The sequence below is a fragment of the Emydura macquarii genome, unplaced genomic scaffold (assembly GCF_026122565.2).
Source record: "Emydura macquarii macquarii isolate MOO-44397 ecotype Brisbane River unplaced genomic scaffold, CSIRO-AGI_Emac_v2 contig_3305, whole genome shotgun sequence".
Classification (NCBI taxonomy): Eukaryota; Metazoa; Chordata; order Testudines; family Chelidae; genus Emydura; species Emydura macquarii.
Genome location: NW_027133442.1, coordinates 4,269,130 through 4,290,268, shown reverse-complemented (window position 1 = coordinate 4,290,268; position 21,139 = coordinate 4,269,130). Strand labels below are relative to the sequence as shown.

The following is a 21,139-nucleotide window of genomic DNA, read 5'->3' as shown; positions in this document are numbered from 1 at the left end:
ATGGGGCAGTTCACACCACAGACCTGTCCTCCCAGGCTCTCCAAATTCGCATCTGTTTTACTTGGATCACATTTTCAAGGGTTTTTCTAGAGCCAAACAGCTAGCGCCAGTGCTGCCGACTGTGCATTTTATCAGGAGTCTCGGCATGTTTTGTGGTTTTCTTAAAGCCCCAGCTCCTGCAGTTCTATGGTTACAGGAGAATCTCATCAGTCATTTGAAAATAAACACAGAAGTTTCTTGCCCTCACGGTTGACAGCAGGAGGCAATTAAAAAGAAATCCAAAGTTTTGTTGTTTTTTAAATTTCATGATTTTTTAATACTTGTGGTCAGTAATAGTGAGATGCTCGCTTCTTTTTTATTGAAACAGGAGGCTCTGGAGAACCACTGAGAGGCTTTTCCCCCTCACATGCATGAGCATTAGCACTTCCACATGTCAAAGAGAAGTCCAAAGCACGGCCCCAAAGGCAGCAGTAGCAGGTCTGCACCACCCAGGACTGCAGCTGCTGCCCTAAGGATCCTTAAAGTAAGCTCCTTTCTCTAAAGGAGCTCTGCATAGGAGCTATACCTCGCTAGCCCTTGCTCAATGTCTCACCTGCTTTGAGTATCCTCTGTTTAGCTCCTTCCCTACCTTCTACAGAGCTCATGTTTGCTTGTTTGTTTACTCTTATGCACTGTTGAAATGCTGTTTTCTGAACTCTGGAGTCCTTTGATGAAATCTGGTCGTGTGGCCAAGCCTTTATTCCTTTTGTACGGGACTTCTTCGTCCCTTTATTTCAGTTCAATGCCTCAAGGCACCACCTCTCTCTGCATTACATCCACCTTTGAAGCTTCTTACTTTGAGCTTTGTTTCTTAAGCAGATAAAAATTGCCAGACCACATCATAGCAGCAGTCTGTCTAGTGCAGTGTCTGGTCTTTGTTAGGGGCCAGAAGATGTTTTAGAGCAGGGGTGGGGAACCTCCGGCCCGCGGGCCGGATCCGGCCCGCGAAAGAATTTGATCTGGCCTGCGGGCAGGCGGGCGGGAAGTGCGCGCCGCCGAAACCCTGCCGCCGTCTGCCCGTTTTCGGCGGCGGCGGGAGCTCGGAGGTGGTTACTGGCCCACGGCACCCCGCGGACACTGTAAAACCGCGCCGCCGAAAAGACGGAAAAGGCGGCGGCATTTCGGCGGCGGGGGGGGTGGAGTCGGCGGCGGCACGGTTCCGTTTGCGCCTTTTCGGCGGCGGCGGGGGGAATTCGGCGGCGGAATCGGCGACATGGCCCGCGAATGAAGGTAGCAATATCAAAATGGCCCTTGGCAGGGAAAAGGTTCCCCACCCCTGTTTTAGAGGAAGGTGCTTGCTGTGCTTTTCAAGCTGAGCTCTCCTTGGCCCACAGCCCAGACTGGGTTGGTAACTTTAGATAAATACATTTTCATTTCCTTGAAGGTTTAGTACACTGAAGATTTCTCCTCTGTTTTGTACAGTCTCAGTTCCAGTCTGCTAAGTTAGTGTTCCCAGTCTCAATTCCCCTCTAATGTCCAAATCACTGAAAGTCACACGAGTGTTACTATCCCTTATCCACAACCATATTAAACTACTCCTCTGCCATCCCTTTTAGGATTTCATTCATCCTCAACAGGACGAGTTGTTTTCACCCAGTGATTGATCCACAAAGCCAGGTTTGTGCATTCTTCACTGTTTGCTCCACTGTGAAATGGCACATAACAATCACACAACGTGCAGCCAATAAGTTCACATGCCAAGAAACATCCACTACAATGAGTGTCTCAAATGCTGTCCCCTAGCGGCAGAATTGGAAACTGAGCATCTGAACAGAAAATGTATAAGAAATCCTGGTTAAGCAAAGATCCTTCTCTAGCATTTCCAGTTTGTTTGCTGAGTCCTCTTTGAGTCAAGAGCATACGAACTAGCAACAGTTTTCATCCATATTCCTGTCATGCAGCTTTATAGTTAAGCTCCAAATAAACAACAGCCAACCAAAAATACAACATAAAAAGGGTATTCTTACGTCTCTTGTGCTTTCCACACTCTTATCTTTCCTTGTCATGAGTGTAACCCGAAGCCTTTTTAAGGTGCTGAGCCCAGTTAGACTCAGCAACATGTGGTTACTGTAGTTCAAAGAGGCACTTCCAACTGGGGCTCTGAAACGTCTTCTGGAATTTAAAAGCGAGACAAGGCAGGTGAGGTAATAGCTTCTATTGGACCAACTTCTGTTAATGAGGGAGACAAGATTTCAAGCTTACACAGAGCTCTTCATACAGTTACAACACCACGGCATACAAAGGACATAGTTAACTTACAAATCATATTTCTTTCTACAATTATTTTACCTCTCATTGTTAAAACTGACCCATAAATTACTACAGGAGAGAGGTTAGAGAAATGGATTCTCTTTATTTTTCCCATTGGTTTACTTTTAGTGTTTGACAGCACTTTGAATATAGTCAGTTTCATTGTCTCCCTTGTACAGTCAGTTAGGCCCCAGCCCTGCAAACAGAACTACTGAACTCTTATGTCTACACTGCAGTGTAAGACCAGGGTTCAAGTCAGGCTCAGCCTAATCCCCCTTCTATCTACACACAAATTGCATGGACTCAGGGTCCCAGGACCCCATGGGGGTGGAGGATCCAAGCCTGAGTCAAGCCAGGACCCAGGGTTCCAGACCTATTGCTTTGCAGTGTAGACACAGCCCCACTGGACTCATGCTCTGGGAGTCTGCCAACATATCCCATAATCCCATGGGTTGACTTTCTTTGTCTTCTGGACAGTCAAGTGTGGTGGACAGTCATTTTCCCACATGGCACCACAAACACAGGGCTAGAGCAACCACATTTTGTAGGGGCACTGGGAACTCTGGGATATGGGTAGCTGGCCTCGGTGTCGCATAATGCAGTGCAGATGCAGGAGCCCCAGGTTGGGACCCAGGGTTCAATAATTCCTAACCTAGGGTTACAAATGAGTATGGACGCTCAAGTCCTAGGTTGACAAACCCAGGGTCTGCTCACTCCAGTTCTACTAAGACTTGGCTTACACTGCAGTGTAGGCAGGCCTTATGGGAGTAAATCATCTGAGTAAATTTACACACTTCTACAAGATTTGAGGGGAGAGGGGGGGGACGGTGGCAGCCTGGAGCCCGTTAATTGCAGCGTGGCTCCAGGCATGGGCAGAAGTCCACCCAGGTGATGCTTAGGGCTGGATCAGGACCATAGTCAGTTTCTCCCAATTGTGTGGGACTTTCACACTGCATTGGAGGATGGAAAAACATCCAAACAGAAAAACGTGCTTGAAAATTGCCAGGGGAACTCAGAGGCAGGTCTAGGACCCCAAACTACTCTTACCACTTTCTTTTTTTGAAAAATTTCTGACTAGACTTGAAGTCAAACAGAACCCCTTCTAACCCAAACCCCTCTTCCCCACTGCTATCTGGCTTCGTGGAGCTTTCCCCCACGCCTACTTCCCAGGCGCATCACGGAGGCAAGACATCACAGGGCTGCAGGAGGTTTCCCAACTGCATCAGACTCCTCTGCCATTCTGCTTGGCAGGGAAGAAAGGTAACATTTGCAAACCATTTTAATAATGTTCCGTAGAGGAAGCACAACACACGCTGTGGGTCTCAGATGATGTGAACTAGCAACATTCCATTGAGGTCTGAGCTACACAAATTTATACCAATTGAGAATGTCGCCCACCAAGTGAGACTAGAGGTGGCTACTCTCTTTTTTCTGGTGGGGGCAGTGCGTGTCAGATTGCCTATTAAAAGTTTTTCTGACTATGCACGGAGGTCTCCTGTGAATTTTCTGAAGAATAATGCTCTGAATAATGACAACCCAATTGCATCTCCAACTACCAGCACTAGATGTCAGGCAGCTAACATCAGCCACTGTTCTGAGTCATTGTCCCAGGGAGCTCTTCAAGAATGACACAATGATGTGCAATTGTATTGAATCAAATGTCACACACACCTGCATGTTGCACCATTCCTTTCCGAATATAGTCTTTTTCCTCTGTCTATGCCAAAGTAGCCACTCCTAGAACCCTTCATCTCAGCACCCATGCAAAGGGAGGAGGTACCAAGCTGGAGCTAAGTGGTTGTGAGCCAAAAATAGGTTGTTCCCCTGTACCATGGTGCACCGCATTCCATCTTGGTTTATTTGCATTTGATTGCCTATGGTTTTTTTTTTTAAATATTAGGTGGAAAAGAATTGTCCCAGCTGCTCTTACTAGATACCTTGCAGAGATTCTTGTGAGCACTATGCTGAAAGCACCATGAAGCACATGGACATTTCAGTCAGACAAAGCCCAAGAGTTGCTTCTAAACCAATTTTTAACGTCTGCATTCCAGGCCTGTGCGTGCGCACACCTGCCTCAAGCTGGAAGTCAGCAGTTAAGAATGCAGTGACATTTTTCCCACCCGTGCTCAGTATGTAATTTACAAATGTTACTGTGGTCACGGGGTCTATGGAGCGTAAAGTGAAGCCTGTGCACAGAGCCTGTGGCTCTGGCCCTGCAAACACTAATGCATGAGAGCAGTCCCATGGATTACACAGGGGGAGCAGTAGAACTGATTAGACGCTAAGGGTAAAAGTTTCAAAAGTATCCAAGTAACTTAGGAGCCTAAGTCCCATACTCAAAAGTGATTTAGGCACTTTGGGCCAGATTTGTGAAGTATTTAGGTGCCTAAAGATCAGATGAGTGTAGGAGAGAGAGCCTGGAGCACTGCGCAAGATCGGAGGCCTGAACCAGAGGTTGTGAACCAAAGTCAGACCACGTATTAAAGTAGATGTTTGCAAGTTCACTGTCCAATATATGACCTGGGCAAAAGTATTGCTAGCGTTGCTAAAACCAGGCTTTCCTAAGAAGCAGTCGATACTGGGTCTGCATGAGAACGCACTCTAAAAGATTAGCCCAAGGACATCCTGAGCTAACACTAGATAAGACGATGTTTTGCCCAGGACACCTGGAGCATAATAAAAAGGGAGGTAACAAGCAGATGTATTGAAACATTTGTTTGTCTCACTTTATAAATGTTGGGGTACTTTGCCTTAACCCTTTGTGCAGCCGAGGAGACAGCAGAAATTCCCACCCCTGGTCCCGGTGCCTTGGCCCCTGGTCATGGTACGTGGCCATAGCACCCAGTTGTGGCGCCGAGCCATGGCCTTGGCACCCAGCCCCCAACTCAGCCCCTGGCTCCTGGCCTTGGCTCCTGGCCACAGCCATCACAACCCCGCTCCTGGCCTTGGGTCCCAGTCCTGCTCCCGGTCTCGACTCCCGGTCGCAACCCTCTGAGCATGGCCCCACTCCCAGTCACAGCAGGGGAGGGAGGGCAGAGGGTGTGGACAGGGATGGGGGGGCACGGGGTAAAAGGTTTGGGGACCACTAACCTCATGGGATTACTAAGCATCCAACTCTGACTGATTTCAATGGGAATTAGGTGCCTAGAAACTTTTGCATATCTCACAATGTGCCTACCTGCACCCTTAGGCTACTAAATACCTTTCAAAATCTGGCCCTGAGAATCCTGAGTCCTGTTGACCTTGTCACAAAAAGTGGGATTGTGCTAATAAAATTTGTGGATGACACAATGTTGGGATGCGTTGCCCATACAGAGGAGGACCAGAATATCATACAGGAAGATCGGGATGACCTTGAAACCAGAGTAATAGAAATGGGATGCAATTTAACAGTGCAAAGTCCAAGGTCATGCAAGAAGAATTTCTGCTATAAGCTGAGGATGTATCAGCTGGAAGCGTACATTGGCTGATCACATGAGACTATGAACTGCCAATGTGATGCAGTCATGAAAAAGGCTAATGCAGTCCTAGGATCATCAGGTGAGGTATTTCCAGTAGAGATAGGGAAATAGAAGGCACTGGTGAGACCTCATCTGGAATACTGTGTGCAATCCTGGTCTCCCATGTTTAAGAAAGATGAATTCAAACTGGAACAGGTGCAGAGAAGGGCTACTAGGATGATCTGAGGAATGGAAAACCTGCCTTACAACAGGAGACTCAAGGAGTTTGGCTTGTTTAGCCTAATCAAAAGAAGGGTGAGAGGAGATATAATTGCTTTCTTTAAATACATCAGAGGGATAAACACCAGGAATGGAGAGGAGTTATGTAAGTTAACAGCCAATGTTGGCACAAGAACAAATGGATATAAACTGGTCATGAACAAGTTTAGGCTTGAAATTAGATGAAGGTTTCCAACCATCAGAGGAGTGAAGTTGTGGAACAGCCTGCCAAGGGGAGCAGTGGGGCAAAAACCTTAACCTGATAAGTTTATGGAGATGACAGTATGATAAGATTGACTACAATGGCATGTGGCCCATCTGCAACAGCTAGTAGCAAATATCCCCAATGGCCAGAGAAGGGACACTAAATGGGTCAGGCTCTGAGTTACCACAGAGAATTCTTTCCCAGGCGTCTGTCTGGTGGGTCTTGCCCACATGCCCAGGGTCTAACTGATCACCCTATTTGAGGTTAGAAAGGAATTTCCCCCCATGTCACATTGACAGAAACCCTGGGTTTTTTTCCCCTTCCTCTTCAGCATGGGGCACGCGTCACTTGTCAGGTGCCCAGGAAACAAGGAACACGCAATTAGCGACCCCCTGTGAAAAGTCTGGGTTAGGTGACTTGCCCAACACCGCATAGGAACTGTATGGCAGAGGCGGGGTAGAATTCAAATTTCCAGGGTAGAATTCAAATGATTTAACCATAAAACCATCCTTTCTTTTCCTGCAGTCCCGTCTCATTCACTGCACATCTTCAACTTCTGCAGCGAATGAGGCAGGGATCCTATAGACCTCTTCTTCACTACAAAGTCCTGATTCATCCCCAAAGAAGGTCCATCCTGTGCACCAAATGAGGTAGGGGTATTGTGGCAAAAATAGTACATGATCATCTAATTACAGACTGTATCATAATACATACAAACCCAGGGGGCAAACTTAAGGTAGCACGGGCAACCTTTTTTCGGCATTTTCTAACTCTTGGGTGCCTGAATTTGCAACCTTAATAATGTTCTTTTTGTAGTAGAAAGTGAGTGCCTGAGGCCTGAAACCTAGCAGAACAGGCTAAGGCATAAGGCCTAAGTGGAAAAAGCCGAGTTAGCAGGAGTCAGGCTGTGAACTTACAACCTCACAGAAACTGGCATGAAGAAGAACTGATACTGCAAACGCATATATTTCCAAAACATTACTAATATCAAAACATTATGAAAAATATATAGCAGGGTCAGAAGGTACCAGGACATCCTAACACCAAAGAGATAACAAGGGCAACCCAACCCCCTGAAATGACACTTTGATGGATAGAAATGTCTTATAATATGACAAATAGAGTTGTTTTGCCCGAACCATCCAATGCAAGGTGAGGGGCGGTATCAGACTACCTCAAGAGGCGGCAACTACCTGCATCGAAGGGGCAGGACGAAATTGTCTGTAACAGTGTATAAAAGAGGGTGTCAGGGGGAACGATGTTGTTCAGCCTAGGGGATAACGGAAAGTCCCGCCGTTAAGTTGTGCCGAGTCCATTGTGACTGAGCACTCATATTTGAAGTGTAGCGGTAGACTACTACACGTCGCTTCTCATTGTGCTTCAACTGCAATAAACCTGGTCCAGGTGCCTTCATTGCTCAGCAAATCCATGATCATTTCGATTCATTCGATCGTGAGTGCCGTCTCAGTTACTTGTACAGAGCTGAGACAGTACCTACACCAGGGATACACGCACGCAGCCTACACTGACAACTAACAACTGACAACACTTTTAACTTAGCTTTTGATGTGTAATTTCCTAGGATTTAAAAAAACAAACTAAAAAACTAGAAATCCCATCATGTGGCATCATATTGACACCCCCTGAGGCAGCAGCAGGGCTGGGACCTTTAGATCCATGGCATAGCCCTCTGCCACTTGAGCTAACAGAATAATTGACAGCAGTAGTAGGTTGTCATCCTCTCTGTGAACCAGCATTAGTGGGGGATGAGACACAATTTGTTAGTGGATTTCACAGATACTTGCCAACAGCAGAGGAGGGGTGAGACTCAGCGATCTCAGGTTCCCTTCCAGTAGTGCGTTAAGCAATGTAACTAACATCTGTCATAGATTCAATCGTTCATGGCACTTGCTGTTCAGAGTTCCATTCCGGACTCTGAAAGACAGCATGCTCTTGTGGGGACGAAATCTTCTGTCCCATCCCCTCCAACCTGTCCCAGTCCTGTCTCTTTCCCACCGCTGGCTCCATGTCCCAGTCCCATTCTCCTCAGCTAGCCAGTCCCAGTCTTCACTCCTCAGGCTTCTCAACCCAGTCCCATTCTCCTTGCCCAGTCAGCCCATTCCAACCTAACAATTCCCATATGATCTTGTCTTCCTCTCCTCCCAGAGCATCCTGTCACTGCACACCCGTACTTCCCATCCCCACTGCCTCCCAGTCCCTCTCTGCCTCCCCAGGCTCCTTGTTCATGCCCATTGCTCCCCCTTCCCCCCATCTCTTTGCCCCAGTCTTCCTTCCCAGCCAGTCCTAGCCCCCTTGCATCTGACCCCTCATCCAAGCTCAGTCTCTCCCCCCAAACACTGACTCCCAGTCCTCACCAGTTACCTATCTGGCTCCCAGTCCCTTTGTCCAATCAGTCCCAGGCTTCCCTCACCCCTCAGGCACCTAGTCCCAATCTATTCCCCTCCCTGCCGCTCTATCCCAGATTTGATTTCTTTCCCCCTCTGCATTTAGTTCAGATGGCTTCCACCTCCACATTGCTTGAGTCCAGCCAGGGGATCGTTGAGAGGACAGGAGAGACATGCTCTCTGCTGTCACTTCTGCACATGCTCCACTCTGGCCTGGAGCAGCCTAGAACTGCAATTACAGGGAAAGTCCTGCATGGAGCATGCTCAGTGTAGACAGAATCTTCAGGGAGTTAAGCTGTGAAGCTCTAGTAAGTCTCTATTGAGTATGTGCAAACTGTGATTTTTTTTTTTTAGAGTCTTATAATCTGGCCAAATTTGGTCAGATTTCCTGGGGACAGCCAAACAACATGCCTGATACAAAGGCCACCCCTCTGCAAAATGTCCAGTCCCTGCTCCAAAGCTTGGGGGCACCAAAGCTTCTCAAAGAAAAGGTCACCAGAATTTTTTAACATGGGCAAAACAATGTATTTTTCCCTAACTTCATTCCTGGAGACACCTGACCCATTTTGCCTGACATTTCTGGGCTTTTTGTTTAAAATCAGCCTGAAGCAGATGCCCAGAAAAGAAAATTTCAGCCCAAGCAGTTACAAGTTTGGCAAAGTGATAAGCAACTGAAGCAGAGTCAGGCAACCTTAACTGTAGGTGATGGTACCAGTGCCATCTATAATGAGCATGTCTTACATATGGTTTTAAATGGTCAAGCACATGGATGCACCCCATAAATAAATAATATTGAGATGAGACAATTGTGACAGCACAAAACCAGGAGGATAAAATCAACATGTGCATGAGCATATTTATGTGTAATGTTACATGTTGGATGTTGTTTGAGGTGTGGAAAAGAGGCTGTAATTTTACATCTCTGCCGCCTTTGGCTGTTGAAGGGCGATCTCTTTTCACGTTTCCTGGGGCAATGGGCAGTGGTTAGGTAACACAGATATTCCAAACATGCCCAGGAAATGCCCAGGACAGCAACAGTGAATACGGGAGCCGCAAGATTTAAAACTGCAGCTGGGTCCTCAGACCCACTGGATAGACAGTAAAGGACAGGGTGGCAGATTCTGCTCTCCATTTACAGCCACATAAATCTGGAGCGACTCCCATGGAGTCAGTGACAAATTCCAGAGGATCACCCTCACACCAGTGTCGGTGAGATTAGAATTTGACTTGTTGTGAGTAAATGACCAAAATTTGCCAACTTAAAACCGATAGTTATTGAGGCCATCTTTAGGTGGCCAGGGAATTTTCCATTTTTCTTCCCTTTTGCAGCAATTGGCCCTTCCTTCCACCTAAGCAAATAAGAAATAATAAAACAGCAGCAACAGGAGGAAGTGAAGCGGGCAGAAGCTGCATCTGTGCAGTAAAGCCTAACTGAAGACCACAGGCTCTGACTGTAACTTCCAATAGCAGCCCTAAGACTACTGGAGTGAATGTGAGGCTCTCCATCTTGGTTATTCAGTAGCTAGACATACAGCAGGAGAAACACCCCCAAAATCTCTGGGAAGCTGGCATACTGCTGGAGGGCAGTGAGGGAAGCTGGTCCCGTGGAGCAGATAAAAGATTATCAACTTTCTTGAAACAGCTGTGTTACGTTTTTCTCATTTTCTTTCATCTGGGCTGTTGGGGACACGTGCCCATTCTCAGTTGTTGATTATTTCAAGATGTTAGAGGTTGAATTGGACTACAAGCGAGAGAGACTGAAACTGGATACCTGCCACTAGTGCATCAGAATCTACACTGAACAAGCAGCTCTCAAAATCAAAGGAGTCTGGAACTGATTTGTTCACTTTTTTATTGAACTTTTGAATTTTCTCTTGGTTATTTTTAAAACTTTCCATTTGGAAGACATTTCAGACTTGATGACATGTAGCTCTTGCCTCGGAATTGGATTAGGTAATTTACTGTTGTTCACAGGCACCTTTATAAATGGTCAGTTATACAAGACAATTATCAATGAATAACACTGGTACAGGACTGGCCTTTTACTGTGTGACTCTTCACTGCCTAGCTCAAGATCCTTGATTGCTTCAATATAAATAACAATCTCTCTCTTTTAGTAACTTGATTCTTCTTCAAAATACTGGGAAACTAGTGTGAAACTATGCACCCAAGAGTTTTGAAAGAGCTGGCTAAGGGGTTTGCTGGACCATTAATGTAGATTTTCAGCAAGTCTCCAAACACTGGAGAAGTTCCAGATGACTGGAAAAAAGCTAATGTTGTGCCAATATTTGAAAACAGTTAACGGATGACACAGGCCATTATAGACCTATCAATCTGATACTGATCATGGGCAAAATAATGGGGTGGACGAGATGGGACTCAATTAATAAAAAATTAAATAATGGTAATATATATCATGCCAATTTCATGGGTTTATGGAAAATAGGTCCTGTCAAACTAACTTGGTTGATAAAGGGAATAGTGTTGATGTAATATATTTAAACTTCTATAAGCATTTAACTTGGTACTGCATGACATTTTGATTAAAAAAACAAGAAAGATATAAAATTAGCATACCACACATTAAAAAGATTAAAAACTGGCTGACAGATCTCAAAATGTAATTGTAAACAGGAAATCATCATCAAGCAGATATATTTCTAGAGGAGTCCCACAGGGATCAGTTCTTGGCCCTATGCTATTTAACATTTTTATTACTGACTTGGGAGAAAACATAAAATCATCACTGATAACACTGGGCAGATGACACAAAAATTGGAGGTGGTGAATATTGAAGAGGACAGGTCACTGACACAGACCGCTTGGTAAATGGGGCACAAGCAAACACGACACATTTCAATATGACTAAATGACAATGTATACATCTAGGAACAAAAAAAGTCAGCCCCACTTACAGAATGGGGGACTCTATCCTGGGAAGTAGTGACTCTAAAAACCATTTGGGGTGTGTGGTGGATAATCAGCTGAACATGAGCTCCCACTGTACCATGATGAGGCCAAAAGGGCTAATGTAATCCTCCAATGCATGAACAGAGGAATCTTGAGTATGAGTAGAGAGGCTATTATCAGCCAAGAGCCCTCAGCTCAGAGAGCAGCATGGGGCCCCTAGTTTATGTCAAAACAAGATGAATGGATGAGATAAGAGATTGCTGGGCAGACCGGCTAAGGAGGATGACATCACCAGAAGTGATATCACCCGCTATCTGACGTCATAGGCAATGAAATGATGCCCTGGAAATGACAAGGCACGAGATGTAATGTTATGAGCTCAACTTTTGCCCTTCTCGGATGGCCCTACCCAGGCAGAAGGCAGGCCTTCCTAGGGAGGGAAACCAAGCGGATCTGAGGTGTGACCAGAGCCACTCGGTCAGTGGCTGATAAAGAGCCCCTCCCTCCCCAGAATGGTAAAGAGAGACAGCAAAAGGCATGACAAAAGCCAACAGGACGCAGAGAGGGAACGGGCTCAGGGGCACATTTCACAGGCTGAAGGGGAAATGTCACCCCCCTCCCCCCGGCCAGAGCCGAGAACTAGGCAGCGCTGCCTGCCTCCCTCGGTCTGAAAAGCCACCCGGGGCCGGGCACTGCCGCGTGGCACCACAACCTCCCTCCCAATTTGCTGGCCGCGGGGATGAGATTCGCGGAGCAGAACCAGGCTGTTCCCCGCTGACGCCCCAGGCCAGGGGCTTCGGGGCCGAGCCGACAGACGGACCGCGGCCAGGACACACGCCCAGGGCGGCTGGCCCCGTGTCGCTGACGTTGGCGCCGCTGGCGACCCGCTCTGCGGAGGAGGAACGAGCCGGGCCGGGCACGGGACAGGCACAGGCACATTTACCGCCCCCCTCACTCACACCCCGGGGCGGGCTCCGACCCCGCGGCCCCCCGGGCACCAGCGGCTCCGGGCGCAGGGGCCGGACCCGGGGCGGGGCCTCCCCGCCTGGACCCGCCCACGGACCGAGCGGCGGCGAGTCGGGACCCGGGCGGGCGACGCGGTGGCGGCGGCTCGGCTCGGCTCGGCTGGCGCTGGCGCTAGCGGCGGCTGAGCGGGTGGACCCGGCACCGCGCATCTGCCATGGGCTGGGACCTGCGGCGGCTGCTGCTGCTGCTCGCGGCGCTGGGTGAGTCCCGCCCCCCCCCCGGGCAGAGGGTGTGTGTGTGTTGTGTTTTTGTGTGTGTGTGTACGAGCGCGGGGACCTGTGTGTGGGTAGGGGGCTCTGTGTGTGTGTGTGTGCGCGGGGTGTTGTGTGGGGGGACTGTGTGTGTGCGTGTGTGTATGTGTGAACGAGCGCCGGGACCGGGACCTGTGTGTGTGTGCGCGCGTGCATGCAGGGTGCTGTGTCTGTGTGTGTGTGAGAGAGAGCACGGGGACCTGTGTGTGTGTAGGGGGGCTGTGTGTGCACGTGTGTGGGGTGTTGTGTGTGTGCATGCATGCGTGGGGTGTGTAAGCATAGGGGGCTGTGTGTGTGTGTGTGCATGTGCAAGGGGGGCTGTCTGTGTGTGCAAGCGGGGGCAGTGAGTGTATGGGAGCTGTGCAGTGTACTTGAGTGTGGGGGGGCTGTGGGTGTGCACATGCGGGGGGGTGTGCGCGTGTGGTTATCTGGGGTGAGTTAGACCATGGTGCTGCAAGGAGCTCTGTGTGCAGTTCTCAGAGGGGCTGGTATCTACGTTCTGGCCCCTTCTTGGACATGCCAGTCTTGCTGGCCATTTCAGCAGAGGCCATAGACTCAATGGGCCGGGTGCCTGAACTGTTCTCATCCCTAGAGCAAGCCCAAGAGCACTCAGGTGCAGTAGCTTGGCCAGAACAGCTGGGGACGCTGCACCCTTCTGCAGAGAGAGGTAAGCCCTGAGGCCTGTGGGCAGGAATGCTCTGAATGCATCCCAAACATCAGGCTGTATTGATCGAAGGGGTCACGCTAGGGTGAGCGCAGTCTAACCCAATCTTCATCAGCACCACATTTTGTTAAAAAGAAAAATGAAACACCAATGAAAATGTCAATCGTTTCTAAACTTGGTGAGTGAGGGTGAGAAAATCCAACGCCTGCTGCCAGTTTGTGACTTTCTCGGGTTGTCAGGGTGGCCTGGTAATGGGCAATGAGCACACGTGGCAGAGGCCTGTGATTTTGGATGAGAAGGTAATGAGTACTCTTTCTTGTGTGCTATTGTAAACTGATAGAAATTCCATTCCGCCATGTGGGCCAGTGGCGAGTCCTCGGGCCAGGGTTGATATGTGACCTCTCTGGGGTAAAAGTGCTGTACGTATAAGCCTGCGGAGGATTTGTGGAAACGTTCCCGGATTTACAGTTATCCAGTAGTGTCTTAGCATTCAGGAGTGAGACTGTCACAGAAGAGACTTGATTCTTTCTGGAATCTCTATTATGTTACCTGCGATACGTTCCCCCACAGCGATTTAGAAAATTGTCTTTTGGCATGGAGAGACTGAAGCTATTGATGAGATATAAACTCAGTTGACCCCTTTGATCCTCAATGTAAGGAACGGAGAAAATGTGTCAACAAACGTGTGAGGGGGAAAAACCGCTTTGTAAACGCATGGCATTTTGCCATTAATGAGAAATATAGGGTTAGTGAAGTCATGATTTTTTATTGAAGTCTGCATTTTCAAACAGCTCCTTACTAGAACAGGAGCAGAAAATTATTGTTTCAAGTGTGGGGCGTCTTTTCCCATTTATTTTTAAACCTTTAGTGAAATCTCTTGCATATGTTAATAGACAAATATTCTTGCTTATGGCTTTATTTCTCAGTCTAATAACCGGAAAAGAAACTGCCAAGCCCTCTGAGAGCATGGAGAACTGTTCTGATATCTTTGGGGGTTTTGGGTAATACCTAATTTTTCTAATGGTTTGTTGGCTAGTCAATCTCTTAGACTGTAGACCACTGCATCATTGTCTTTTGAAATGTATAGAATAACAATAAAACTAAAGTTCTAAGAGTAAAATGTAGCTTTCTGATTTAACCCCTCCCCCCCAGAACAGTTTCCCCCTGGGAACAGGTCATGCGTGGGGAGGAAGGATGGGGTTAGCCCAGGACTTTAGAGACGTGGGATCAATTCTCTGCTCTGCTACAGACCTTCTGTATGACCTTGAGCAAACGACTTGTCTTCTCTGGGCATCAGTCCCTTATCTGTAAAATGGGATAATGGCTCTGCCTTAGCAAGGCATTGTGAGGATAAATGCATTAAAGATTGTGGGGTGCTCAGATGCTAAAACAGACAGATAATACTAGATTGGAAGTCAATGGCTGAGATTACTGTCACCCAGTAAGGTGACCAGGCAGCAAGTGTGAAAAATCAGGGTGGGTGAGGAGGATAATAGGTGCCTATATAAAACAAAGCCCCAAATATCGGGATTGTCTGTATAAAATCAGGACATCTGTTCACCCTAGCACCTGGTGGCAACTTGATGCATGTATATGTAAGAAGGAAAGGTGCTGCACTTCATCCTGCTCGTGGCCAGCTCAGGTTGTTTCTCCAGTCACCGAATAGAGAAAACAATAGTTGAGATTTTTTTTAAAAGGGTGCCTAAAGCTAGTCTCTTAAATTCATATTTGTTTTCCTGGAAAAAAAATGTGATTAGCCTAAGACAATGCATTGAGATTCCTGCTTCAATTCAGCATGACATTTCTGATTCAAAGAATAAAGAAGGAAGGCCGGGGCTGGCTGGCTGGGTTGTGTCAGGAAGTTTAAGTTTCAGAAGTCCTTAGCAAGCAGAAAATAAGTTTTTCTTTGAGAAATCTTTTACTGAGTGTTCAGGCATCTGGTGCCGTGGGCACTGCTTTTTAGTGCCATGTAAGTAAACAGCAAATATCCGGGGGGGAAGGCTCCGCAGCAGTCACATGCTCTTTGTTTGTGTTACGGTTAAGATTATGGTGCAGGCTTAGAAAGCTTAGTTATTTTTGCAGCGTAAGATGTTTTTTTGGCATCTTAAACCAGGACAGCATTTCTGTTTACTCTGTGAGAACAGAGGAGAGTGGGAACAAATTTTGTGACTTTGCAAATTTCTGTCTAAAAGTATCATATTTCGTGAGTAGAAAGAACAAATCAATTTAGCAAAGAAATGTATCCAGTCTCAAAATTAGGTCCTGTTTGCTGGCTCTCTGTAATGTCCCCTAGACTTGTCTGCATTCAGCTAGTCACAATGGGGAAATTACTTTAATACCATGGCATTAAAATCTTTTGAGATGTTTGATATTCAGGAGTACTAGCCAGCTAAAAACTGGACTCAGATAAGGCATATTGAATATTCTTGTTGAGTAAACAGGTCACGACTTTCTACTCATTCTTTGATTTATTTTATAGTTATAACCTGTGAATAATGTTTTGAAAGCGACAGGTTAATCAATATGGATCAAAGTCACTTCTGGTCTGAGGGAAATATTGGTATAGAGCAGTGTTTCTCAATTATATTTCCCCCTGGAACCCTTGCCCGGCCATGCCAGACCCTCCGCCGAAAAGTCCAAGACATCTACCCCTTTTCGGCGGCTTGGTGTAGGCAGCTTTCGGCGGCGCGCTATCTAAGCTGTTTTCGGTGGTGCGATCAGCTGATCGGCGGCCCCATCAGCTGATCAGCAGCGCGAGAGCAGCTGATCGGCGGCTCGCTGACAGCTGTTCGATGGCGGGCCATTTATGTTTATTTCAGCGGTGCGGTTCCGCTTTTTCGCGGAACCCTTCAACTCGTCCCGCGGAACCCCATTTGAGAAACACTGGTATAGAGAATATAGCTTATTCAAAAACAGGCAGGGTGAAAAGGGAGGAGGGGTTGCGTTCTCCATCACTTGTTCTGAGGTCTAGAAGGAGGCCAGAAGCAGACCAGCTGAGAGTCTCTGAGTAAAGGGGTGGAAAAAATAGAAGTGAGTGTAACATCATGGTTGGGGTCTAGTATAGATCACCAAATGAGGAAGAGGAGGTGGATGAGGTATCTCTAGAACAAATAACAGAAATATCCAAAACACAAGACCTGGTAGGAATGAGGGACTTTAAGTACCCTAACATCTGTTGGAAAAGCAACACGGCAAAACACAACCTTTCCATTCAGTTCTTGGACTTGTATTGGGCACAACTTTTTGTTTCAGAAAGTGGAGGAAGTAACTAGAGAGACAGCCATTTTAGACTTGATTCTGACCAACAGTGGGGAATTGGTCGCAAATCTGAAGGTGGGTGAAAGTGACCACAGAATCATGAAATCTATTATTTCAAGGAAAGGACGGAGTTAGAGCAGCAGAATGAGGACAATAAACTTCAAAAACGCAGACTTCAGCAGATTCCAAGAACAGGGTAGCTAAGGTCCCGGGAAGCTAAGGACATGGGAAGAAAATCTGAAGGGGAAAGGAGTTCAGGAGAGCTGGCCGTTTCCCAAGGAGCCTGTGTTAAAGGCAGTTGGAAACTACCCTGTTGCAAAGGAAAGATAGGAAGAATAGTCAGAAGCCAATATAGCTAGCTGCATTACTAGCTCTTTAACAACCTGAAAGTCCTACAAAAAGTGGAAACATGAATGAATTGCTAATAATGAGCACACAAGAACAGCAAAAGCACACAGGGACAAAATGAGAAAGGCTAAGGTACAAAATGAATTACACCAGCCAAGGGACATACAGGGCAATAAAAAGGTTCTTTAAATACATTAGGCGCAAGAGAAAGACAGAGGGAAGCATGGGGGTCCTCTGCTTAGCAGGGAAGAAACCCTAATGCCTGATGATCTCAAGAAGACTGAGGTATTTAATACCTGTTTTGCTTCAGTCTTCGCTGAAAAGGTTAATGATGACCAGATACCCAACACAATTAGTATTAACAACACGGGGGAAGCCAAAGTTAGATGCATTCAAGTTGACAGGGTCTGATGCAATTCATCCTAGCCGTGGGGCAGGAGCCCCTGAGCCCTCCTGGGCACCACACTTTAGGAAAGACGTGGACAAGTTGGAGAGAGTCCAGAGGAGAAGCAAGTTAAAAATTAAAAAAATTTTAAATTAAATTAAAAATTAAAAAAAATTTAAAAAAAACCTGACTCACTGAAGGTAGAGCAAGAAGTAATGGGCGTAATCTGTAGCAAGGGAGATTTGGGTTAGGTAGGAGGGAACATTTTTTAACAACAAGCATAGATAAATTCTGGAACAAGCTGTCAAGGGAGGTTCTGGAATCCCCAACACTGAAGGTGGATGGTCTAGGTTTACTTGGTCCTGCCTCCGTGCAGGGGACTGGACTTGATGATTTCTCAAGGTCCCTTCCAGCCCTGCCTTTCCATGACACAGTGGTAAGCAGCCATAACCATATTGCCATCAAGAAGACAGACCACCCATCCAGGAGTGCATTTTGCCTGTCAAATCCAATAAAAGTTTAAAAAAATAATCTACTAAAATGATCTGTCTGGGGATTATTCTCCAGATCTAGTCTCTTAACAGAATTTTGTTTCTGAGAAATTATTTTAAAAATGCTGCTCTTAGTTTGATGCAGGGCTGGACTAGGCAGTGCCATCAATGTAGGGAAAAAGGCAAAGGAACAGCTCCGAAGGTGGAGTCATTTGTAAAGATGGAGGGAAATGAAGCCTTTGGAGAAGTTGGTAATAGCTTTCCTTGGGAAAACAGTCTGAAAACCTAGGCTGCTTGGTGGAATGTGGAGCTGGAAAAGGCAAAACTAACTTTAACTGTGTGGACTGATTTAAATCAAGGGGATTTAAATTGTGATTTAAATTGTGATTTAAATGGGGGTTCTCAAACTTTTTGTTTCGGAGGCCCCCCCAACATGCTATAAAAACTCCAAGGCCCAGCCCAGGGTGGGGTAGGGCCTCCGGGCTTCAGCAGGAGGTTGCGGCTTGAGGCTTCTGCCCTGCAGGTGGCAGGGCTCCAGGCTTCAACTGCTGGGTGCCAGAGCTTGGGGCTTCTGCCTCACAGGGCTACGAACTTAGGCCGCGGGGCACCAGGGCTGTGAGCTGGTCCCATACAGTCTAATGCTGGCCCTGCTTTGTGGACCCCTGGAACTGGCTCACAGACCCCCAGAGAGCCATGGACCCCTGGTTGAGAGCTGCTGATTTAAATCACCAAGTAGAAAGTCTCAATTTTAATCAACTTTGTACATGTTGTTTTCTAATGAAAGGTGCATTCTCATTGGTTGACATAACCATTAAAATATGTTGTACATTAAATAGAGCCTTTACACAATATTTGGTATGTCTTTTTGCTACCTGGGAGGGTGCACTCTAGCTATATACATTTATTTAAGCAATTATATAGCTTAATACCATCAGATTCTTATTCATTGTACATTTTTAGTATGTTAGAAAACAGTGAATGATGTATTGCTTATTTACTAGGTAATTAACTTTTTGCTCATCGTTTGTGTCAAGCTGCATTAGTATGGTAATTGGAATTACACACAACAGCAAATACAATTTATTTTTATTAACCAAAACAACCTCAAATGTTTTGGATGTGTAAACTTTTCTTATCAAAACATGATTCGTATTTACAACTAAATCGTTTAGTAGAGGAATAGAGGGATTCACTGTAGTCAGTGAATTAAGCTGATTATTTTAGGTCAGCCTGAGAAAATTTTCAAAATGTGCCATAGTGAAAGTGACTGGTACTTAAGTTCCTGTTCACATAAGGCTCTTGAAAATAAGACAGTCTCTTAAGTTACTTACATTGACCTACTGTGGCATATTTATAAAGCTTGACTTCTAAAGTTAGATGTTTTCCTCCCAATTCTTTCTTTATATAGACAAGCAGCCTTTAACTCAAAGTTTTTGAGAGAAGCTCATGGATTCAGCATATTTATTTTTATGTAAATATTTTAAGAGACTATAATAAATAGAAGTGTTAATCTCTAAATGTATTACAAAATATTTAAAAAGAAAAATGTAGTATAACTTAAATCAAAATGAAATAAATCCTGAATTTAAAAAATAAATAAATAAAAGTCTTTTTTTAAATCCACCCTGAATTTTAGTAGGTGTTTATAGGCAATTCTTCATCCTAACGTTCAGTTATTGTCCTATAAAAGGAGCTCAATTAAGGCAGCTTTAGGTAGCAGTCACTTTTGATTAACCAGCAAGGCACTTAGGGTGTGTCTACACTTCAGTTAAACAGCCTCTAGCCCAAGCCCCGCAAGACTGAGCCAGCTGGCACAGGACAGCCATGGGTTTTTAATAGCAGTGTAGAAGTTCCCTAACTCTTGGATGCCGCATGAATTCTCAGGCAGCATGGTCTGTTGGTGAAGGCACATGACAAAAGTCACTCAACCTTAACTCCAGATTAAGCAAAGTGTGTGTGTGTGTGTGTGTGTGTTACGCTTGGGAATTCACACATTTCTGTGAGCAGGATATTGGAGTTCCCACCCTGCACCAAATGCTCTGGTGGCACTGGATGCTGTCAGCTCCCCACTACCTAGGTAGGGGTTTGACTTCTTTAGCAAAGAAACTAATACCAGCAAAACAAAATCCAGCAAATGCAGGCACAACAAATACCAACAATATCAATTTCTGCCGGTGTTTGGCTGTCTCTGGGGTCTCTCCTGGTAACGTTACTCTGTCTCAGACCTTAGATCCATCTTCACTTTCTATCCAATGTGGAATTTACAAGCTAAACTTGCCACAACAAGTCAACAGGAATTAATTTGCAGCCCCTGTAGGTTTCTAAACCCTGCCCACAGGTAGCTGAACAGAAGAACCCTGCTACAACAATTGCTTTCCAACCATAGACCTCTCAACCCTTTTGTAATCGTTAACCACTTATGTGAGGTCTGCTCCATCAAATGGGGCTAAGGATACTGGGCCATGGAGGCTAAAGGACTTACAGACCCCAGATCTCAACGCCCATGCCTGGGCTTTAGCCGCAGGTCTGCTCTTCGGTGGTGTGGTTCTCTCCTGGGTTCTGCCACAGAACTGCCGGGTGACTGTGCATACGTCATGGAGTTTATGATGCTGCAAGTCCTTGGGCTGCTCACAGCAGCAAGTGCAAGGCTGTCGTACAAGGGTGAGTCTAGGCTGTGCATGGACAAAGGTCCTGTAAGCAGGAGGGTTATGCAATCAGGTGCCATTCCCACCCTCTGCTTAGCACGGTGTGCGCTCGCTCTCACTGCATTTGGTCCAAACTTGTCCACTTCCTGGGGTTTGCCTTTGTTGTGAGCTTAGCAACTGCAAAACATTACCCGCAGCCCAAGTGTTTTTCTGAGCTTTGCTCTCTTCCTAGTGGCTTTCACTGCAAGGGCTCTGTACTGAATCCTGTCCGCTGAGGCCCTCAGACCCTCTGATACTCCAGCACTGGAGCTACTAGGACCCCCCTGAGCGGACCGGGTACCCCAGCAGCAATCTATTTCTGTATGAGAGTCTCCCACCTGGAGTCCCAGAGTCACCCGAAGAGCTCTGCGTCCTTGCACCTGCCATCCGGTTATGGCTGGAGCTGGGTAGATAAAGGATTGTTTCTCCCCCTGTCTGCATTTTGCTCAGCAAACTGAAAAATTGTCAGTTTGGTTCTGAACATTTTTGGGATTTATCAGCAAA

At 46.4% G+C, this 21,139-nt stretch overlaps 1 protein-coding gene across 2 annotated transcripts in view; it reads left to right on the top strand.

The window, feature by feature from the left end:
- The first annotated feature begins 12,236 nt into the window (after window positions 1-12,236).
- MERTK (MER proto-oncogene, tyrosine kinase) overlaps window positions 12,237-21,139 on the top strand; it is a 62,877-nt gene continuing 53,974 nt past the window's right edge. The window contains exon 1 of one of the 2 annotated variants that reach the window (XM_067532812.1): window positions 12,237-12,754. In XM_067532812.1, the coding sequence (XP_067388913.1) occupies window positions 12,709-12,754 (46 nt within the window). In that variant the 5' untranslated portion in view covers window positions 12,237-12,708. Of the gene's footprint in view, window positions 12,755-18,976; window positions 20,613-21,139 lie in introns of those variants that run through there. The other variant, XM_067532811.1, reaches the window with a different exon arrangement.